Source organism: Anser cygnoides, chromosome Z (genome assembly GCF_040182565.1).
Source record: "Anser cygnoides isolate HZ-2024a breed goose chromosome Z, Taihu_goose_T2T_genome, whole genome shotgun sequence".
Lineage (NCBI taxonomy): Eukaryota > Metazoa > Chordata > Aves > Anseriformes > Anatidae > Anser > Anser cygnoides.
The window spans coordinates 38,334,385-38,353,143 of NC_089912.1; the positions used below are offsets into that span (position 1 = coordinate 38,334,385).

The following is an 18,759-nucleotide window of genomic DNA, read 5'->3' on the forward strand; positions in this document are numbered from 1 at the left end:
ATACTCTTGCACCTCCCTAAAGCATATGTTATCGGAGAACTTTATAAGTAATTTGAGGGGAAAGATAATGATTAACCCAAAAGATACTAGCAGTGGTTCTGCACTCTCTAATGACACATGCATTTGGAAATGTCACCTCCTCAGAAAAGAATGGCTTTGAACTTTTGAAAGCCACTTGCAAAATGAAAGGTACTTGCAAAATGACTTATATTTGCTGCAGACAGTAACCTTAGAATTGCTTGTTTTGTTTGTTATGCAAGGTCTGAAAATACTGCAATTGTGTTAAAGTGCTTTGAACGTACCTTCTTATTACTTGTTTTTCACTTAGTTGCGCTGGAAGGTCACTGAAGATAAAAGGACTAAATGTGCAGTCAAGGGCAAATCAGAACAGGTATGTTCTTTTATTGGAATTTAAGAAAGATATTTTGTATTTAACTTCAAGAGGAGTGATGTTAAAGAAGAAAGGCTCCAAATGTTTGCAATTAAAATTTTCAAATAATCACCTAAATTCCTTAATAAACTTGAGCTTTAGAAACTGCGGTATGCTTAGTCTTTTTTTTTTTTGGTAATTCCTAGTTCATTATTTCTTGCTGTTGAATTTTATTTGAATGTTAAAAAATCTGAACACACTAATGTGTGCTTAGTTATTGTAAGTTTTCCATTAAATTGATAAACAAGTTCTACTTTCACTGAGGTAATTGATAGTAACTGTTGTGTTATTAGTACAATAACTCTACACCGACATTTGATTTTCTAAAATAATGGGTAATTTTATCTTTTCTTCTGTAGGGCATAGGGTTTATTTATTAGGCCAGCGCTGGTATACCATCGGTGCATTTTTCACTAACTGTATATCCACCTTGTGATGCTGAATGCCTGTGCTCCTTGCTGGTCTGACTGCTCAGACAGTTCCCCGGCGCCTGAGCAGCCCAATCTCCTCCCAGCTCGGCAGTGCAGTCAGCTCAGCCCGAGGGCTCCCTTGGTGTTTCTGGCATCCACAGACCCCTCTGGACTGTCGGCACACAGGCTGGCTTGCTCATATTGCCATTCCGTGGGGCTAGTTTCTGTAAGGTGATTGACCGTCGGTGGGGATGCCTTGGTGCCTTATCCTCTGTGTTGTGCCACATGGTATAGCAATACAGTAAAGCGAGGGTTTTCTTGGCAAGATTCGTGGTCGGGCTTTTAGTACAGGTTTGAAAATGGAAAGCTGCATGCACTGCAGATACAGAAAGCAGTACCACTTTACACTTAAAAGAGATTTGACATCAGCACCCCAACATCTACAGTTTCTTTGGTGCTCCCCCCCCTCCCGGTTGTAAAACCCCAGGTGCATTCCGGGCTGACAGACATCCTGCATTCAGGGGGCTCATTTGAAATGGAGTAGGCTATCTCCTTTGCTCAGCTATCTGCATTTGCTTGGACTGAGAACCATCAAGGCAATTTACCCGCCTAAGGTGAGGTGTAGCGGGCAGTTAAGGACCATTTCCTCTTTGACTCTTCCTGATGCACTCGGGAGTTTTTTGTGTTCTCCACGTTCAGTGGGGGTTACTAGCAATAATAATTACTTACAGCCGTGGTGAGTGCATGAGAAGTGAATTTATTCCTCTTGTGCACCTGCACGCCCTTCATCAGATGGTGTCTGGGTCTCCATCAGTCCTTTGCAGAGATCATTGGTGGTTATTAGAAGGGATGTCAGAGCCTTAGAAAGAGCACTTGATACCACAGGATGACGGGGGGGGGGGGGGGGGAAGACATAAGTAACCAAGATTTGCTGAGGATTTAATGGTCTTAGAGGTCTCTCTCTTAAGATACAACCTTGGCTATCACATACTGTTTCATGTAGGCTTGTAAAGGATGACAAATTCTAAGATGTACTCCATTTTTAGGTAGTCATTCTCATGGATCAGGTATATCTCTGCAGTTCGGGCTTAGATGAAACAATCTGAGATGCCCTTCTTTGAGCGTGCAGTACTCGGACATGTTACCCTAACAGGTTTACTGAGGCAGTTGAGCACTACTGACCGTAGGAAAGCAGCTGCTGCAGGACTCGAGCTCCCAGAGTTTGTAAGGTGGCAATGTCCCAGTGGTGACTGTATCACCCAGCATTACTGGGGTGGTGTGGCATGAGTAGCACCAACACAAGAGTTGACAGTGCGACTTTAATTGTTTATGTTGTAACATGGAAGTTGTTGCTTATCAGACTGGTCCTTTTCTTGTCCCATATTACAGACAGAGTGTCGTAATTACGTGCGTGTTCTGCAGCAGCTAAATGACACTTTTCTCTACGTGTGTGGAACTAACGCGTTTCAGCCAACATGTGATTACCTGGTAAGAACATACAGATTTTTTGATCCAGTAACAATATTAACTTAAAACTAGCTCTTATAAACAATGAGTTAATCTCTTTTCCCAAAGACACTTGTAATTTCAGTGCTGGTCATAGCATTGAAGCATTTATAATACTGTCTCACAGTGATGATAGAGTACAGAAATAAACCATACTGTTCCTTTTTCAAAACACTGAATTACTGATTCACCTTAGTTAACAGCAGATTTACTCTTTCATAGCTCTCATAATTCTCTGTGTATTGTACATTAGCGTAAAAATAATTTCTGAAACTGATATGATGTTCTTTGTGACTTCCATCCGTTGTTGAATCTCCCTGAAATTTCTCAGATTTCTGACTCTGCTTGTCTCGTCTCTGCTTCTGGCAATACCATAGCTTCATAATGCTGAGCACTTCAGAATAAAGTCTTGGCTGAAAATCAAAACTCCCTTTTCTTGTTGCTGACTCTCACATTGTTCTCCTTACTATGGCTCTTAATGATTCTGAAATTTAGAAATCTTGTAGTTATGTTAAAATTTCATCCTTTTTTTTATCGCCTCTTCCTGCAAGTCTGTCTGCCATCAGCTCTAGAACATTACCAGAAGTCACTGTCCTTAGCCTCGAATGTCTTCATTACACAATGTAAATAATCACTTCCCCAGTATTGTTGCTATAGGTCTCAGTCATCTTACTGATACTTATTCCCTTAATTTTTAAGGGTTTTACAAAGTAGCAGTCAAAGTACTCTCTTGCTTTTAAAAAATGTAGTTGGATTATAATTATACCCCATCTCACCATTTTATCGTCATCTAAAAATTGCTCAGTCCACTTCAGAAAGTCATCTTGATTTCTAAAACTGTCTATTTTTGTGCAGGCTAATTTAATAGTTGCAAGTTTTGCCTTTGTATTGGTTAACTTTTCGGCCTTTCATATTGTCTGGCTTTTTGGGTTTTCTTTCTTGAGGTCTCTTTTTATGTCTGGATTTAAACTTTTGTCTATTCTTTTCTGCTACTGCCCTCACAAATTACAGGATCACATTTCCTCTCTGTTAGACTTGGTAAAACTTTTCTGAAAACTCAAGTGCCTTCTATAATCTTAAAAAATAGGCATTCCAGGCTGAAAGTTACTGGTTTAGTCTATTAATGTGTGTCTTTTTGTTACCTTTGTGTGATTTGGGTGGCTGAAAGAAAAAGTAAAAATGGTTGTTTTGTGGTTTTCAACTTCATTTTTTGCAGAATTTGATTTTGTTTGAGCTCGGAGGTAAGAATGAGGATGGTAAAGGCAGATGTCCATTTGATCCTGCTCAAAGTTACACATCTGTTATGGTTGGTAAGTTTCTTCTTTGCATACCTCATTATTATGTATAAATATTTGGTCTTCTCCGCTATCATTCTCCAGTTGTTCAATATTGAAATGGTAGATTGGGGTCTGTATTTCTAAATCTTTAATGTGTAACTAGATAGACATAAAAATACTCATGTAGTCAACCTTAGTGTGTGTCAAAAGGAGAGCTCAGAACTTCAGCTTGTTTTGAAAGCAACTTTTAAAATACCAACTTTCAAAATAATGGTTTTAAGTGCTTTAGTCCAGGTAATATAAATGTACTTTGACTTGTCTCTGTATTATAAATTACTGTAATTTCAATAAATTTAGCAAGTAGAATTTTGACTTTCTTGTAGACATATCCATGAAACAGAACAGGGAAGTGAGACATTGTAGGAACATAACCACATGGTTAGACACCACTGAATCTTGATTTGGTAAAGCCAAAATGGCTGTGTTGTGGTGTCACAAGATCATAAAAGAGAAACTTGTAGTGACACAAAACCGGAAATGAAAAAGTAAAGCTCTTGCTCACTATGTTGTTGCCTAAATTCTTAAGTTTAGTTTGAATATTGGCAGCATGTAAAGAAAAAAACCCACTTAGTTCAAAACGTACGTGGCATTTCTTAAGTATCAAAAATGCAAGTTTACTTAAACTGCAGGTTTACATAGGAAGTGTTAAAGTACCCTGAAAACAGTGCTAACTTTTGCCAGTTGCTTGTGTTAGAGCAATAATAAACCAAGTGTAAAAGTGTTAGCTTTGAGAGTGGTCAGCAGAAATATAAACATAGAAGATATGTCTGGGGCAACTGAGAGGAAATCCTTGTTTATCATTTCTTGTGGGAAGTTTAAGCTAACATAGTCTCTTGAAATATTTATATATCTTTTCTGGTATCCAGTGTATAAGAAAGTTTAAAATATTTGTTTTTGTGTTAAAGATGAGGAGCTTTATTCTGGGACTTCCTACAACTTCCTGGGAAGTGAACCTATTATTTCACGGAATTCTCATCAGAGTCCTCTGAGAACAGAATATGCGATACCTTGGCTTAATGGTAAGTGGGTGTGAGAACAGGCCAGATCAAATCATTCTTCCTTCTTCAAAGTCACAATTCCAGACAAAGAAATTTAAGTTTCCTTTCAGAGGTAAGGAACAATTGTCCACTATCTCAAAGACGATAGCTTATGTAATACTGGCATACATTGAGGTGTAAGTGTATGCACCTGTGTGTGCCTTCAAGAGATTTATTTTTATTTTTTTTAGAAATTTCAGAACTTCTATCAATACTGGCAATGAAAACAGCTTAGAGACACAGACTTTAACGTATTGTTAAAGGACACAGACTTTAACTTATTGTTCATATCCACTTGTTCATCTTTACTATGATACAGGATACCTGTGATATAGTATGAAGGAGAATGTTCCTTGTCTTTAATACGTTTTCAAATCGATAAGTCCATGGTTCCCAATTATCTCAATTCTTGAATTTCAGAACTTGCTGAGTTTGGGGAACTCTCAGAGGTTTGTGGCTTTCGGCCATAAGAGACCAAAATCATAAAATCGGCATATTAAGAAAAAAAAAAGGCACTATGTCCAAAAGGTGTAGGATACGGAATTTTGTAGCAAATCTTGTAGTTTTTGTTATGTTTAGTATTTCAGCTAGCAGCACAAATATTAAGTGCCTGGTATTCTGTGTATGTAGTCGAAAGACAGCTGTTTTTGCAAGGCAGATATGAATTAAATCTTGAGAAAATGTCTTCTGATTTCACATGTGGAAGCTGGATGACAGCAGTGTGATTATGCATATTTGAAAGCCAACAGAGTTTGGGAGTATGCTTAGTGGCTTTTTTTTTGTTGTTTTTCTGGGGCTGTTTGGCCTTTGTAAGGGTTCAACTAACTGCCAGGTTTGCAGGTGCTGATAGCTGGCCAACCTTGGCAAGTTATTACTTGCACTTTTTAGCTGATTTTCTCTTTAAATATAAATGAACCATATGAGGATATACCATATCATTTCTCTTACATTTGTATTTTGCTTAAGGAGCACCTTGGCTTTTGGTCAGAGGAGAGGCAGGCAAGGGAAAGCAGCTATACAGACCTATCAGAAAACCGTTCTTGAGCGTGGGTGGAAAATGTGAAGTAATGAGATACAAGACCTTAGAGATCTCTCATATCTCTTAGTCTGTTATATTTTCACATAGCTTTTTTTCTCCAGTATTTATATTTTTTATTTTTTTAAGAAGTGTCTGTCAGTTAATGAGCAGTGAAATAAAGTGCGAGGTTTGGGAGGACTCCTAGAGCATCTTAGAGGGAATCAAGTTATAAGAGTTATATGTAATATAAAATTCTTCTCTTTGTATCTGTAGAGCCCAATTTTGTTTTTGCTGATGTGGTAAGAGCAGATCAAAACAGCACAGATGGAGAAGACGACAAGATATACTTCTTTTTCACCGAGGTGTCTGTGGAGTATGAGTTTGTTGGAAAACTGATGATTCCAAGAATAGCTAGAGTGTGCAAGGTGGGAGAGTTCAATTTCCTTTTACTAGTTCAAGTGGATTTTGTTTATTAATGTAAAAAAAAAATACTTATTAGAAATTAAATTGAAGTGGTTAAACTTCATCTCATTGAATCAGCAATTTTAATCAGTTTCTGAGAACTGAAAGTCTAATTGTTGCTTTGGAAACAAATACTTGATTTAACTTAATGGTGAAATTTCAGTACATCTGAGAGTTCCACCCACCTTTGGGGGCTAGGGGAGAAGAACAAGAAGACAGGCAGAAAAGATGTCTCTTCTTGTTGTGTGGTTTGTTTTGTTCTTGTTTGTTTTAACTGCAAGTTTAAGTACAGTCCTTTCGGAAAAACTGACTTTGGTTGTTGCTGAGCAGCTAGGACATTTGAGAAGAATTGTAGTTCTTGACTAGTAGCTGTATACAAGCAAGACTATCATCTACTGTAGATACAGCTACTTGTAGCATATGGGACTTCCATGAGGCTGGCAGAACTGCCAGAACCTCAAACAAAACAGTCACCATCAATCTCATTCTGTCACACTTAGTATGTTTAAACCTCAATATTAGGTTGAGTCAAGTATATACCCAGGAGTGTTGGTTAAAAATCTTGCTGATGGAAGACATTTTTATTTTTCCAGTAGAAAATGTTGATTTAACAAAAAACCTTTTCATTGGAATGTATCAATTTCCTTAGTATTTTTTTTCCAACAGGAAATTTATCAAGCCATTTCATTTTGATGAGGTTGAAATGCTTTATTTTGACTTTACTGTTTTATATTTAAAAATGGAAGTCAAAACATCAATAACAAGTTAGTGCCTTTGAGATTTCCTTTAAACAAGCAGCTGGAGGCAGGTTTACATGGGGGTTATTATTGTGGCCCTCTGCCCACTGACAGCTTGTGAATGCTTTAGAACAGGAGTATCATAGAATGAGAGCTTTATTGCTGCTGCTTGATAGGAATAAGAATCAATGCACATTGCAGATCTATAGGCATTTATACTTATATTTTACTTAAGTATACTTAAATTTTGCAGATTTTCTTCAATTCTTTGCATAACAATACTGGATAATGAACAGGAAACATTAATAGTGATCAAATATGTCTGCTTTTGTAAAGAAGTAACAGTTGCAGCTCGAGAACTGAATATTTTGAAACATTTTAGTCTAGTCAAATATATCTTTATTTCTTCAAGTCTTGATACTGCATATCCTTATTAAAAATGGTAACTGCTCACAGGATTAGGCCATAGGTGCATTTTTTCTAATGGAATTATTAATATCAGGAAGTTAAATGCATATTGCAATGTTACAACTTAAATCATTAATGCTTAGATGTCAGAGAACAAATACAATGTTATTGATCTCTCTTAAAGGAAAAGATATGTATAATACCTGCACACTTATTTTAATCGTTTAATGAACATGTGTGTTTTATGAAGGTACATTGCTCATCTCTGTTTTTCAAATGCTGCTGAAGTCCAGTGCTTTTAGAAGTCCTATGTCTCATCTTAATCACAGGTGTTGACAGAAACCATTCAGTGTTACTTCTGTTGACTTAAATTAATTAAAAAATAATAAACCTGTGACTTCCTTAGTTTTCTGTATATTAATATGTTAAGTTATTGATGTTGCTATAGATAAAATCTTAGAAAAAAATATAACGGTTCAGTAGCATTTTAGCTATAGTCCTTAAATACGAAAACGCTGCCTAATTTTCCTCACGAACACTTCTACTCTTCCTTTTTTTTTCCTTCTTTTTAATGCCAAAAGAGAGACCAAGGAGGATTAAGGACTTTACAGAAGAAATGGACTTCTTTTCTCAAGGCCAGATTGATTTGTACCATCCCTGATAAGAATTTAATTTTCAATATTATCAACGATGTCTTTATTCTCAAATCCCCGACCTTGAAGGAACCAGTGATATATGGAGTTTTTACCCCACAACTGTAAGTGTGATACAGTCTTTCCCTGGATTAATACTTTTGATCTCAACTAGTTACTAAAGCAAGGAATAATTACTTATGATTTTTTTTCTTTCTTCCTGTACTTGTAGGAATAATGTGGGGCTGTCAGCAGTGTGTGCATACAATCTGTCTACTGTAGAAGAAGTCTTCTCAAAAGGAAAGTATATGCAGAGTGCTACAGTCGAACAGTCTCATACCAAGTGGGTACGGTACAATGGGGAAATTCCTAATCCTCGACCCGGTGCAGTAAGTTTCTGTATCTTGGATTAATGACTAGTGTTTTTAATGTGCAAGAGTAAAGAAACAAAACAAACAAACAAAAAAACTACTAAAGCATACTATTAGATTGCCCTGATACGGATATTTCCTGTTGTAAAGATTTTGTAGAAAAAATGCTTCAAGTGATTTATTCCAAATGTTGTATCTGGGGATCAAAGTGTTTTTTTTATTTATAGTTGAGTTAATTGCTGTTTTCATATTTTCATTATTTTGCTACTCATTTTCTAGTGGTGAAATAGATATTAATATACATCAGGGGCCATCAAAGACTTTTTAGTTCAGGTGAATAGAAGTATAAAACAATTGTTGCATTGTCTTTCTAGATTCAGCAGGTTTATCGAATGCAGTATGTTGCTTTACAAACTAAAATGCTAGTAGTGCTAGGTCTTTTCCATACTTTTCTTATTTTCTCATGTTTTCTGCAGTTGTCCTGTTGCTACTGATAAGTAAGAGGACAGTTAGAGGTAGTTAAGAAGCATGGGAGTCCAGAAAGAATATTTTGCTAAAATGTATTTTGGGTCTGAACAAAAACATAGTATGAAGCATTTGCTCAGAGATCAGCATATTGCAGAAGCCAAGCTGCTGCAGGACCTGAGCACCTTCTGTGGTGTCCTTACTGGCCAAAATAATGTGCAGAAGAAAATACATGTGCCTGCTGTTACAATATAATCCAGTGTCTCTTTTTTTTCTTTTTTTAATTTTAAATACCAGTGCATAAACAACGAAGCCAGAGCATCGAACTACATGAGTTCTCTGAATTTACCAGACAAAACATTGCAGTTTGTTAAAGATCATCCTCTAATGGATGATTCTGTGACTCCTATGGGAGACAGACCCCGACTAGTAAAACGAGATGTGAAGTACACCCAGATTGTAGTGGACAGAGTCAGAGCACTCAATGGTACCATATATGATGTTATGTTCATCAGTACAGGTGAGTTCTGCAAAACACTCTTTTTAATGATGATTCTCTAGGCTGAAGTATGCTCTAACAGAAACTCGAAAGATTTCCATATTTACAGCACCTCTACATCAGGTGGTATTTTCACTAAAAAGTGGGGAGCCACAGCAAGTTAGTGGAGAACCTTGCATGCTTTGAAGAGCTATTGCAGGAGAAGAACTGCAAAACTGCAGTGAGTGTAACAAAAACAAACATGAGATAATCCCTAAGAGGTTATTCTGTGCCCCAAAACATTTTTTCTTGCTCAGAACTCCTTACAGTGGCAAGTGTAATGGTTGCCTTTGGCACAGAATGGCGTGAAGTCTTCAGCTGAACTGCAAGCATATAATTGATGCAAGTTATAGTAAGTGTGCAGTTCTTCCCTGTCTTTCTATTTTAACAATCTTACTTAAATACATTACTCTGTTGTTCCAGATCAAGGAGCCCTGCACAAAGCTATCAGCTATGAAAATGGAATGCATATTATTGAAGAAACACAGCTTTTCCCAAACTTTGAGCCTGTCCAAACACTCTTGCTTTCATCCAAAAAAGTAGGTGCTACAAGCATCACAGCATTCATCTTTTTTTTCCTCTTCCACAAAACTTAACGAAGTATTAACTTGTAACCTTGTCATGATGAAAGACCATCACTATGCAAACCGCTGAAGGCTGCACCTGTAATCTCTGCAGCAGTATCAATATATTTATTACCTGATACATTCCATTGCACTGGATAGGTGGCATGCTTCTGAAAGCGTGCAGACACGGGGAAGGTGTGTGTGGTGGTGGTGGTGATGAGAGAAGGGCACAGGTGTGCAAGTCTTCACTCTGCTTGTACAGGAGCTGAAACCTGTAAGCTGTTTATTAAAGGGACCGGGTTTTTAGGTTAGAAGTAATGTAAAAATCCTGACCCCTTGTGGCCAGTAGAAATCCATGAGGAAAAATCCTCAGGGAATTAATGGAAGAGTGGTGGTGTATTTTTCCTGAGGAAGCAGACCTAACAGAAGAGCAGTCTTGTCTAGCAGAGAGACTCAAGATTTTGTACCTAATTGATTTCTGCTGTCCCAAACTTTCCAGGCTGGTTCTGTGTGGTAGATTTATTGTGAGACTAGGCTCTTTGGTGCCGCTGCTGGTGTTATACTCCAGACAGGATTGCTGGTGAGGTCCTGCCTGCCAGACGAGAGGGCTTCAGTTGCAGCTGGAAGACACAAGCTTTGCTGCAGGCTACAAACCCAGTGGTCGTTCTGCATTATTAAACAATTGCTGGGTTTAATCCCAGAATGATTTTTCAATATAATCATATAGTGAATTTTGTATACTAGCCCTTCTGGTCCTAGTTAATCAGCCTTGCAGATCCATAAATGCCTACAAAAGTATTACCCTAAACAGTGGCTTGTAGCATCAGACCCTTCAACTGTTGAAATTTCTGGGCATCTTAAGGAAAGAATGACTCTGTTTAAAAGTGTGTAGTAATCTTACTGATGTTCAGTAAGTACCCAGTGATCAATGAATTCTCGGATATTAGGGATTTAGGAATACTGCCAAGATATTTTAAGAGCAGCTTTTACTTTTGTGTCCTATTTAAAAAAAAAAAAAAGCTCTGCCAATGTGATCTATTCTCTGGAAAAGAACTGCACGCCAAAATTCTTCCAAGCTCATCTTGCATGCTTAACAGTCCTTTCATGCTTGTAACAGAAAAAGTATTGAGAAGATAGAATATACTTTTGACAGACAGATCAAAGTCAATGCAATTAAAAATTTCCGTGTTCATAGATTTCAGTAATATCTCTGCTTTTGTGTTTGTATATATGATGCATCACACTGGCCAGGTCACAGAATCACAGCATGGCTGAGGTCAGAAGGTATCTCGAGGTCATCTGGTCCAACCCCCCAGCTCAAGCAGGGACATCGACAGCAGGCTGGCCCAGACCATGTCCAGGCAGCTTTTGAAAATCTCAGGTGTAGGGTTGAAATTACAAATGCACGTTTACTGTGCTACTGATAGGACCACAAGCTCATACCCATTCTTGTAATTGGGGGTACACTGCGCAATCATTCATGTACTGGCTTAATTATGCTTCCTCCATTTCTGGGCAGTGGTAGTGAAGGGATGAGCATTACAACCTGATGTAGAAATGATGGCACTGCATTTACTTGCCCTGAACCCAGCTGCCAAGTTCCCAGTTACTCAAGAACATTCCTGAAAGAGGGCAGTGTAAGCACAGCATAGGCACTTCATAGGGAATGCACTGTCTTTTCACGCCAAAAGTTCTCTCAAACTTCAGAATTGAAACTGAAACACAACTTCCTTTATGGTACTGTGGTGCAGAATCTCTTTATCTTCAGGAAGTAAAAACCTCCATGTGGCTGGAACAACTTCTGACACCTAAAACTGATACCAAAAGCTGAAGCAGTGCTGTCCAGCACACTTCCATGAAAGCAGCAGTCCATTCCAGTGATGAATTGGAGTTTGGGCTTGGGTGCTGGAGTCATGGAAGTTGTGTAGTTGTGGTACCAACCAAGTCGGGGTTACTTCTGCTCCCTGTCGTGGAAGCTTGAGCTTTTGCCTCCTTGGACAGCCAGTAAGGAATCGCAGTTAGTTATGACTGAAGTCCTTCATACAGCTGGTATTTTGATATGTCTAGTGGCATCCCATAGTAAATGGTCATCCACAAGTGGGCAATAGTTGTTCCCCTTGATGATGGGCTTCAGACTACCCTGAAGTAAGAATCCTTTCTGAACACCGTAGTGTAGTACTCTCCAGGCCCTTCTCTTACACCTTCACCTTGCCTGGAGGGTTGCAGTCGGTCACACGAGCCTACAGCAGGTCCTCCAAACTCCTGTTTGGCTGAAAGGTGTGTCTTGATTTTTTTAAGTGGTCTGCTCAGTTCTCCACCTGTTTCCTGAACTCCCAGGCTGCCGAGGCACTGCAGCCTGCGCTCAGTGTTGCCCTGCTGGCTTGGATGTTGGCTAGCAGAGCACTAGGGAGACAAACAGACTGCAGTGCATCGGGGGAGCTTTCTGGCAGGGTGGGAAGCTTTTCCTAGAAAGCTGTGTGTCTCTCAGTGCTGCAGACTTATTTCTGGGGATGCACAGACTAACACTAACCTAACCTAAGTTTTAGGATGAAAGACTGCATTTGAAAGTATGCCTCTGAAGTTTCGTTCTCTTTCAAAGTCTATCTTCCAGCAGTGCCGGTATATTCTTTTTTTGGTCCTGTTTTGTCTTTTGTCTTATAGGATCAAGTTTTTCCTTGAAAGTCATCTGAACACTTCATATATATGAGGGATCTAAACTGTTTTATGCTTGATCTTGTTGCCTTCCTCTAGAGACTGCTGTTAGACACAATGTATCATTCTTTAGTTTGTTCTTAAAACAGATTTCTCAGTCTCATTGCATTAAAGAGACTTCCCTGTTCTGAGTCCTCATGGGAATGCCTCTTCACATAACTTAGTGAAAAGGTGACAGTGAGCTCCCGAACCTCAATTCAGCTCTAAGATGCCCTCTTAGCTATTTTTTTTTCCTCTTGAGGCTGTTCTTGATGTCAAGAACAAAAGTCTGTGCCATGAATGTGAGGTTTATGAAGAGCCTTGCTCTACTCGGAGGCTTTTTTGGATACCTGCCTATGCAACCGTGTTCATCCTGCCAGGGTCAAGCAGTCTCACTGCAGAGACAACCCTTGAGTGCATTTCTACGTACTGAAATCTGTGCAGCTGCAATACAGAAAGAAACACTTGATGCTTGGATCTGACTTCTTTGCCATGACAACAGCTGTAGAGTGCCAATAAATTCACTCAGTATTCTACTCTGGATGCAGTAGATCCACTGCGTAGGTGGGTGTACTGTTTGGCTTTGTATGCTCTGCCTCGCAAAAGTACTAGAGGGTAGGTCACAGTGTTTTGGGCTTGCAGGGCAGACGTCTTTCTTGAAGCTTTGCACAGCAGTGAGTAAATTCACAGTGTACCTTCAGCCATCAGTTTCTCTGAACTTTGAAACAGATGAGTGAACGCAGTTGTCTATCTTTTATGACAAGGAGGTTCAGGATGAGTGTGATATTTTCCTGGTGTGCTCAGGGTGACACTTCTTTGTGATCCACAGCAACAGTAGGTCAAGCAATCGTTGCCTTTATACCCCCCTTTTGCTAGGTATTATGCCAACATTATTTTCTTTGAACTCTATTCACTATTCCTTTAGTAGCAAGTAGTAGGCAGTTACAAGACTCAGACGTAGGGCTGACATTGATGGCTCTTTAGAGATCTGAATGGTCGACAGTAGGGCTGCTTTGGCTTAAAGGGAGCAGGAGTAGTAGAAAATATAGTATATAGAGAAATATAGTACACAGAAAATCTTCCCTTTACAGGCTTGTTATGTGCCCTTTGCAGCCTTGTCATTAACATATGCTTGGCTTCCCTTTTACGAAGGTTATCAGTGCATTCATATTTGTGGAAAAACTATTTAATAAAGCTACAGTTAAGCAGTTACTTTCGTTTCTCATAAAATGTATTGAATTCAGTTTTTTATTCTTTTGTCTTTTTCCACTTCTGGTATCACGAATATTTTAAAGCTGCTTTTACAGATTTACAGCTGTATGTGTGTACCTCTTTACTTTTAAACACTTTTCAGTTGCTTCATGAACTTGATTGTTCCAGTTTGAGAAGATGATTGGCTGTGTGTCTTTTTTTAGGGCAGAAGATACCTCTATGCTGGTTCGAATTCTGGTGTGGTTCAGTCTCCTGTGGCATTCTGTGACAAGTACACCACTTGTGTTGACTGTGTCTTAGCCAGGGATCCTTACTGTGCTTGGAAACCCCTTGAAGCTTCCTGCGTTGATATTTTTAAAGAAAGTGAAATTGAAAGGTAATGACAGCCTTTGATTACCGTTAAGTTGCTATCAGTATTGTATCAGTCTTGCTCCTTACCAGTAATTTTTAACTGAATGTTTTCAAATGCAGACTTTTTTTTTCTATCCATTAACTGCATCTGTCAAAAATATCTGCTTGTGCTATAAGATAAATTTCATTTTACAAGAAAAATTAGGAAGTAAGATTTAGAGTTGCAATACTTGTGCTATGTTTTACAGGAATTGGATCCAGAACATAGGTGGAGATGCATCTTCTTGTTCTGGTGAGTTACAGTCTTTGAAGAGCTATTTCTTCACACGTGTAGGTGGAATAGTGAAAAAGTAGTGTTTAGTTCAGCTTGTTTCCATGATTATTTGGACTTTGTTTATATCTTAATAGGTATGAAACTTTGCATTTTAATGTTTGAGCATCTGTATGGCCTTTATGTTGTCTTAAAATGTCTGTATTTGTGTACATTTCAGTGTGCAGTGCACAAACCTCTGAAATGATCAGGGGCACCTCAACAACACCTTGTGAATGAAAGTACTATTTACCATAAGTATCTCTAGTACAGAGGCCTCTGTCTCTGTGATATAACAGCATTTGACATTCTGCTGTGAGCCTTGATAAGTGCTTGGTTATTGATGCTGGATCAGATGAAATGATCCTGGAAAAAAGCTAGTTTTATGATCAGAGGGGAGGGGGGCTCAGAACATCATGCAGAGCAACTGAAGTGCTCTCCAGTGTGCTTTAAGGCAAGTAACTACAGGTCCATTCTTTATAGCATGTTGCTGACCTCAGATCATGATCTTAAAGAAGACTAGTGTTACAGAAGATTTGTATTGCAGTAAACAGCACTTTGCTTTACTGTTTTCATTTCTAATCCAAGCATAGTGAGGACTGCTGTGAGAGTTTCGCTTGCTAGTTACATCATTGTGGGCATGAAATATAGGTGCTGATACTTTCAGAAGAGATTTGAGTAACAGGACTTTGTTAGATTTCTTCTTGGAGATTTTGTAGTTGCTGATCTACTTTAAAATGCACTAATTGCTTTTAAAGTGATACCAAGTTCAGCATCTTTTGTCAAATAATGACTCTTCTCAGAGGCACACTCAGTTGTGGATCAACAAGGTCTCACCCACTCCCTGGAAATGGAGGCTGTTTTGGAGTTTGAGGTGTCCAGTCTCATAGTATTTTCTGATTTCCTGTACACAGCTGTAGTTGAGCGTTTCACTGAGACTCTTGCATGCTGTTGTCTTGGTCTTGTCAGATAATCTTAACACCGTAATCTTTCCATTACAACTAGCACGGTCTCATGAAACTGTACAGATTAGACCAAACAGGAATCATTGCTGATACTTTGCACATTTATTTTGATGTTCCAGATAAAGTAAGAGAGAATTCCCTACAGCATACATTCAAGCATGGGAGCACAGCAGAGCTCAAGTGTTCTCAAAAGTCCAATCTGGCGCAGGTAGTTTGGAAGTTCAAAGATGACGTACTGAGAGTGGAGAGCCCCAAGTACCGTCTGCTGGAAAAGGCACTGCTCATCTTCAATTTATCGGAAGGAGACAGTGGTGTTTACCAGTGTTTGTCAGAAGAAAAAGTGAAGAATAAGAAATTCTCTCAAGTGTTGGCTAAGCATGTTTTGGAACTGAAAAAAGTCCAGCATACTACAGCAGGCCCAACGGTGGCAGCTGCACCCACAGAAGGTAATAGTGATGTACCAAAAGTGTCAGCTGTATCAACCGAGGGGTCTACCACTCAAACCTCAACCACTCAGATTGTACCAGTGACAACTGCAAGGATAACAAAACCCATTGGCCCTGTCCTAACAAGCGCAGCCTCCAACACAGAGCTCTTCAATTCAATTCCTGACGCAGTCCCAGAAAAGACAATGTTCCTGAAGTCAAACGATAACTTCCTGTTGATGTTCCTATTCCTCTTCTTTTTTATCCTCTTCTTGTGCCTGCTCTCCTACAACTGTTACAAAGGGTATTTGCCAGGACAGTGCTTGAAATTTCGCTCAGTCATGCTGCTGGGTAAGAAAAAAACAAAGTCAGATTTTTCTGATTGTGAACAAAGCGTGAAGGAAACCCTGGTGGAGCAAGGCAGCATCAGCCACCAGAGCGGGGAGCAGCCGAAGCCGGCGCACGACACCGGCTACGAGACGGAGCCGGACTGCGGCAACGGCCAGCTCCAGCCGGGGGACGTGCTGGCGCCCAGGGAGGCCAAAGACAAGCCTTTCGATGTGAAGTGTGAGCTCAAGTACGCTGACTCAGACGTGGAGGGAGACTGAAGGACGTGATCTTCGGTGTCGGTGGTGGAAATCAGCTGCGGTACCACAGCTAGCTTTGAACACCGAGCTCGTGGTCGTGACCGCTGAGCCATCGTGGGCTTCTCACGCTTCAGCTATACAGCAAGCCACTTTGCATTCGGATCTCACCAGATAGATACAGAAGCGGTGTTCTTGTCTGCAGACCATAGCATCTTGTATTGTACTGTCATTTTTTTTTTTAAATGGCCAGTTTCAGATCCCCATTTGTTTATTCCTGTTTTTTCCACCCAACCCTGAGCACTTCACTCTGGTGAACAGTTGCCCACTCCTTTCTTGGCCCTTTTCTTCCATAGGATAAAAGTAACTAATTCAGTTGGCTTTAAAAAGTACTTCAGTCTGCACATCTTTTAGCTGCCATTAAAAAAAGTTCTAGTTTCATTTGAATTCCAAATTGGAAATTAAGTTTAGTTTATCAGATTGGTAAATTATAGACTTTTGTCCAGATTGGGACATTTTTTTTCTTTGCTTCTAGTGATTATTTTTAGTTTTGTGTTTTGGCACGCTAGGTCTCTTTAGTTTGTTAAAGTTAATTTTTTTAACTGCTTTTTAAATATCTTAGATTTTAAGAAACATGGGGATAATAGTTGGCTTGATTTGTGTAAGACTCTCAGGGATAATCTTGTTTAAAGGCTTTTTTCCTTGCTGCTTTTTAGAAATTTAGGTACAACGATATCGGTACGAAACGTGGACTGGAGTAAGAGGGGGAAGGAAGAAAATGATAGATTTAGGAATGCTTTTTTTCTTCTTTAAACAGCAAGCTGGACACATTTTCTTTTTCTATACAAAACTGGATTTCTTCATTTTCTTTTGTTTAGTTTTTTTTTAAATGAAACAATACAGGCAAGCAACTGTCAGTTAGCAGTGACACAGAGAGGTTTTTTGCACTGTGGAAGCGAAATGGGAATTGAGAAGAATTCCTGACAATAACTCAGCTTGTGACTCGCTGGAACGGACTGTTAGGATACAGCCTGATGAGAAAACATTGCCGATTTTTTTCTTCTTTTTCAGATTCAGATATAACTCAACTTCTTTTTTCGTGACAAATCTTTGCAGCGTCACCCTTTCTGGATGATACCTACCAATCAATCTCCTATGCAACTGGAGACTGAAACTGGAGCTGCTCAAACAATCAGTCATTTGAACTGTCTATGTGAATCATGCCTGCAAAAGTGAAAATGTGCATTTGTTCTAAGCGCAGTTCACAACAGCACTGTTTGTCTGTTAAAAGCATTTTGTGCGGTACAGTTCTGAAGAGTTGTTCCTCTCACTGCGTATTTCTGTAAATATTACTAGAAGTAGAGTACATTTTAACGGTAAATAGCAGTATGCCTGGGCTGCTTTTCTATGTTGAACATCCATGCAAAGTTAATTTAGACCATCTTAGTGTAAACGGTTTATATTTTATAAGATTCAGTTCGGTTTTATTTTTCTATTTTAATTATGTACATATAACAGAATAAATATTAAAATAAATTGTATTACTCCTTGACTTTTATGAAAGTTGACATAATGACGCTCCTTTCCGTACTGCAAGTACTAATGTTCCTTGTGGTTGCCTTTAAGGGGGAAAAAAATGAAAACTTTTGTCAATAGTTGGGGGAAGATTCTCTTCTCAGCTTTAGTTAAATGGGTTATTACCCTGTGGGGGATTGGAAGGATGGAAAAAGACGTGGGTGAAGGAGGAAAGCATTCTTTTCTAGTGCTCTAGGGACACTTCCATTTATTACCCTTCTAAAATTCATTTGTCTTTCTTGCATTATTTCTTCAATATGTGATGTATTTCTTGCAACTTTTTTCCTTAGTACCCTCTTTTTTTTTCTTTTCTGTCCTCTTCTGTCGCACAGCCTCATCTCCTATACCTTTCCCTCCTACTGGTACCTCCTTTTTGTCCTGTGTGGGAAGTGATTCACCTCCTTCACCCACCAGTACCCAGCCTGATGTTTGGTCTAGCACAGACCTTGTAAAGGTCATGTTGTTGCCACCTTTCCTAAGTGACCAGGCACAGCATGTTAGTGTCGGGGGACCCTTTCACCTCTTCTGCCAAGCCACAGGTAAGTTGGAAGGACCCCTGTGTCAACTAGTATTTTCTGCATTAAAGGTTTAGATGTGTGACCATGCAATGTACATGCTCTTCTTTTTTGATACTTTAAAAAAAAAAAAAGAAAAGGACTATTCCAGGATGTCTTGTGAACGTGCTTTTTGCTAAGACTCAGGCACTGCACATAGTGTCATGCAAAATAC

General features: G+C 39.1%; 1 protein-coding gene across 7 annotated transcripts in view; it reads left to right on the plus strand.

Annotated features, from left to right (window-relative positions):
* The window catches only part of SEMA4D (semaphorin 4D), a 95,642-nt gene that overhangs the window by 63,174 nt on the left and 13,709 nt on the right, over positions 1-18,759 (plus strand). For 4 of the 7 annotated variants that reach the window (XM_066989052.1, XM_048046080.2, XM_066989053.1 and 1 more), the window contains 12 exons: positions 329-391; positions 2,230-2,328; positions 3,563-3,656; positions 4,589-4,702; positions 6,012-6,163; positions 7,927-8,102; positions 8,210-8,366; positions 9,111-9,333; positions 9,775-9,890; positions 14,024-14,196; positions 14,420-14,463; positions 15,566-17,996. In XM_066989052.1, the coding sequence (XP_066845153.1) occupies positions 329-391; positions 2,230-2,328; positions 3,563-3,656; positions 4,589-4,702; positions 6,012-6,163; positions 7,927-8,102; positions 8,210-8,366; positions 9,111-9,333; positions 9,775-9,890; positions 14,024-14,196; positions 14,420-14,463; positions 15,566-16,479 (2,325 nt within the window). In that variant the 3' untranslated portion in view covers positions 16,480-17,996. Of the gene's footprint in view, positions 1-328; positions 392-2,229; positions 2,329-3,562; positions 3,657-4,588; positions 4,703-6,011; positions 6,164-7,926; positions 8,103-8,209; positions 8,367-9,110; positions 9,334-9,774; positions 9,891-14,023; positions 14,197-14,419; positions 14,464-15,565; positions 17,997-18,362; positions 18,570-18,759 lie in introns of those variants that run through there. The other 3 variants (XM_048046082.2, XM_066989054.1, XM_066989055.1) reach the window with 2 other exon arrangements.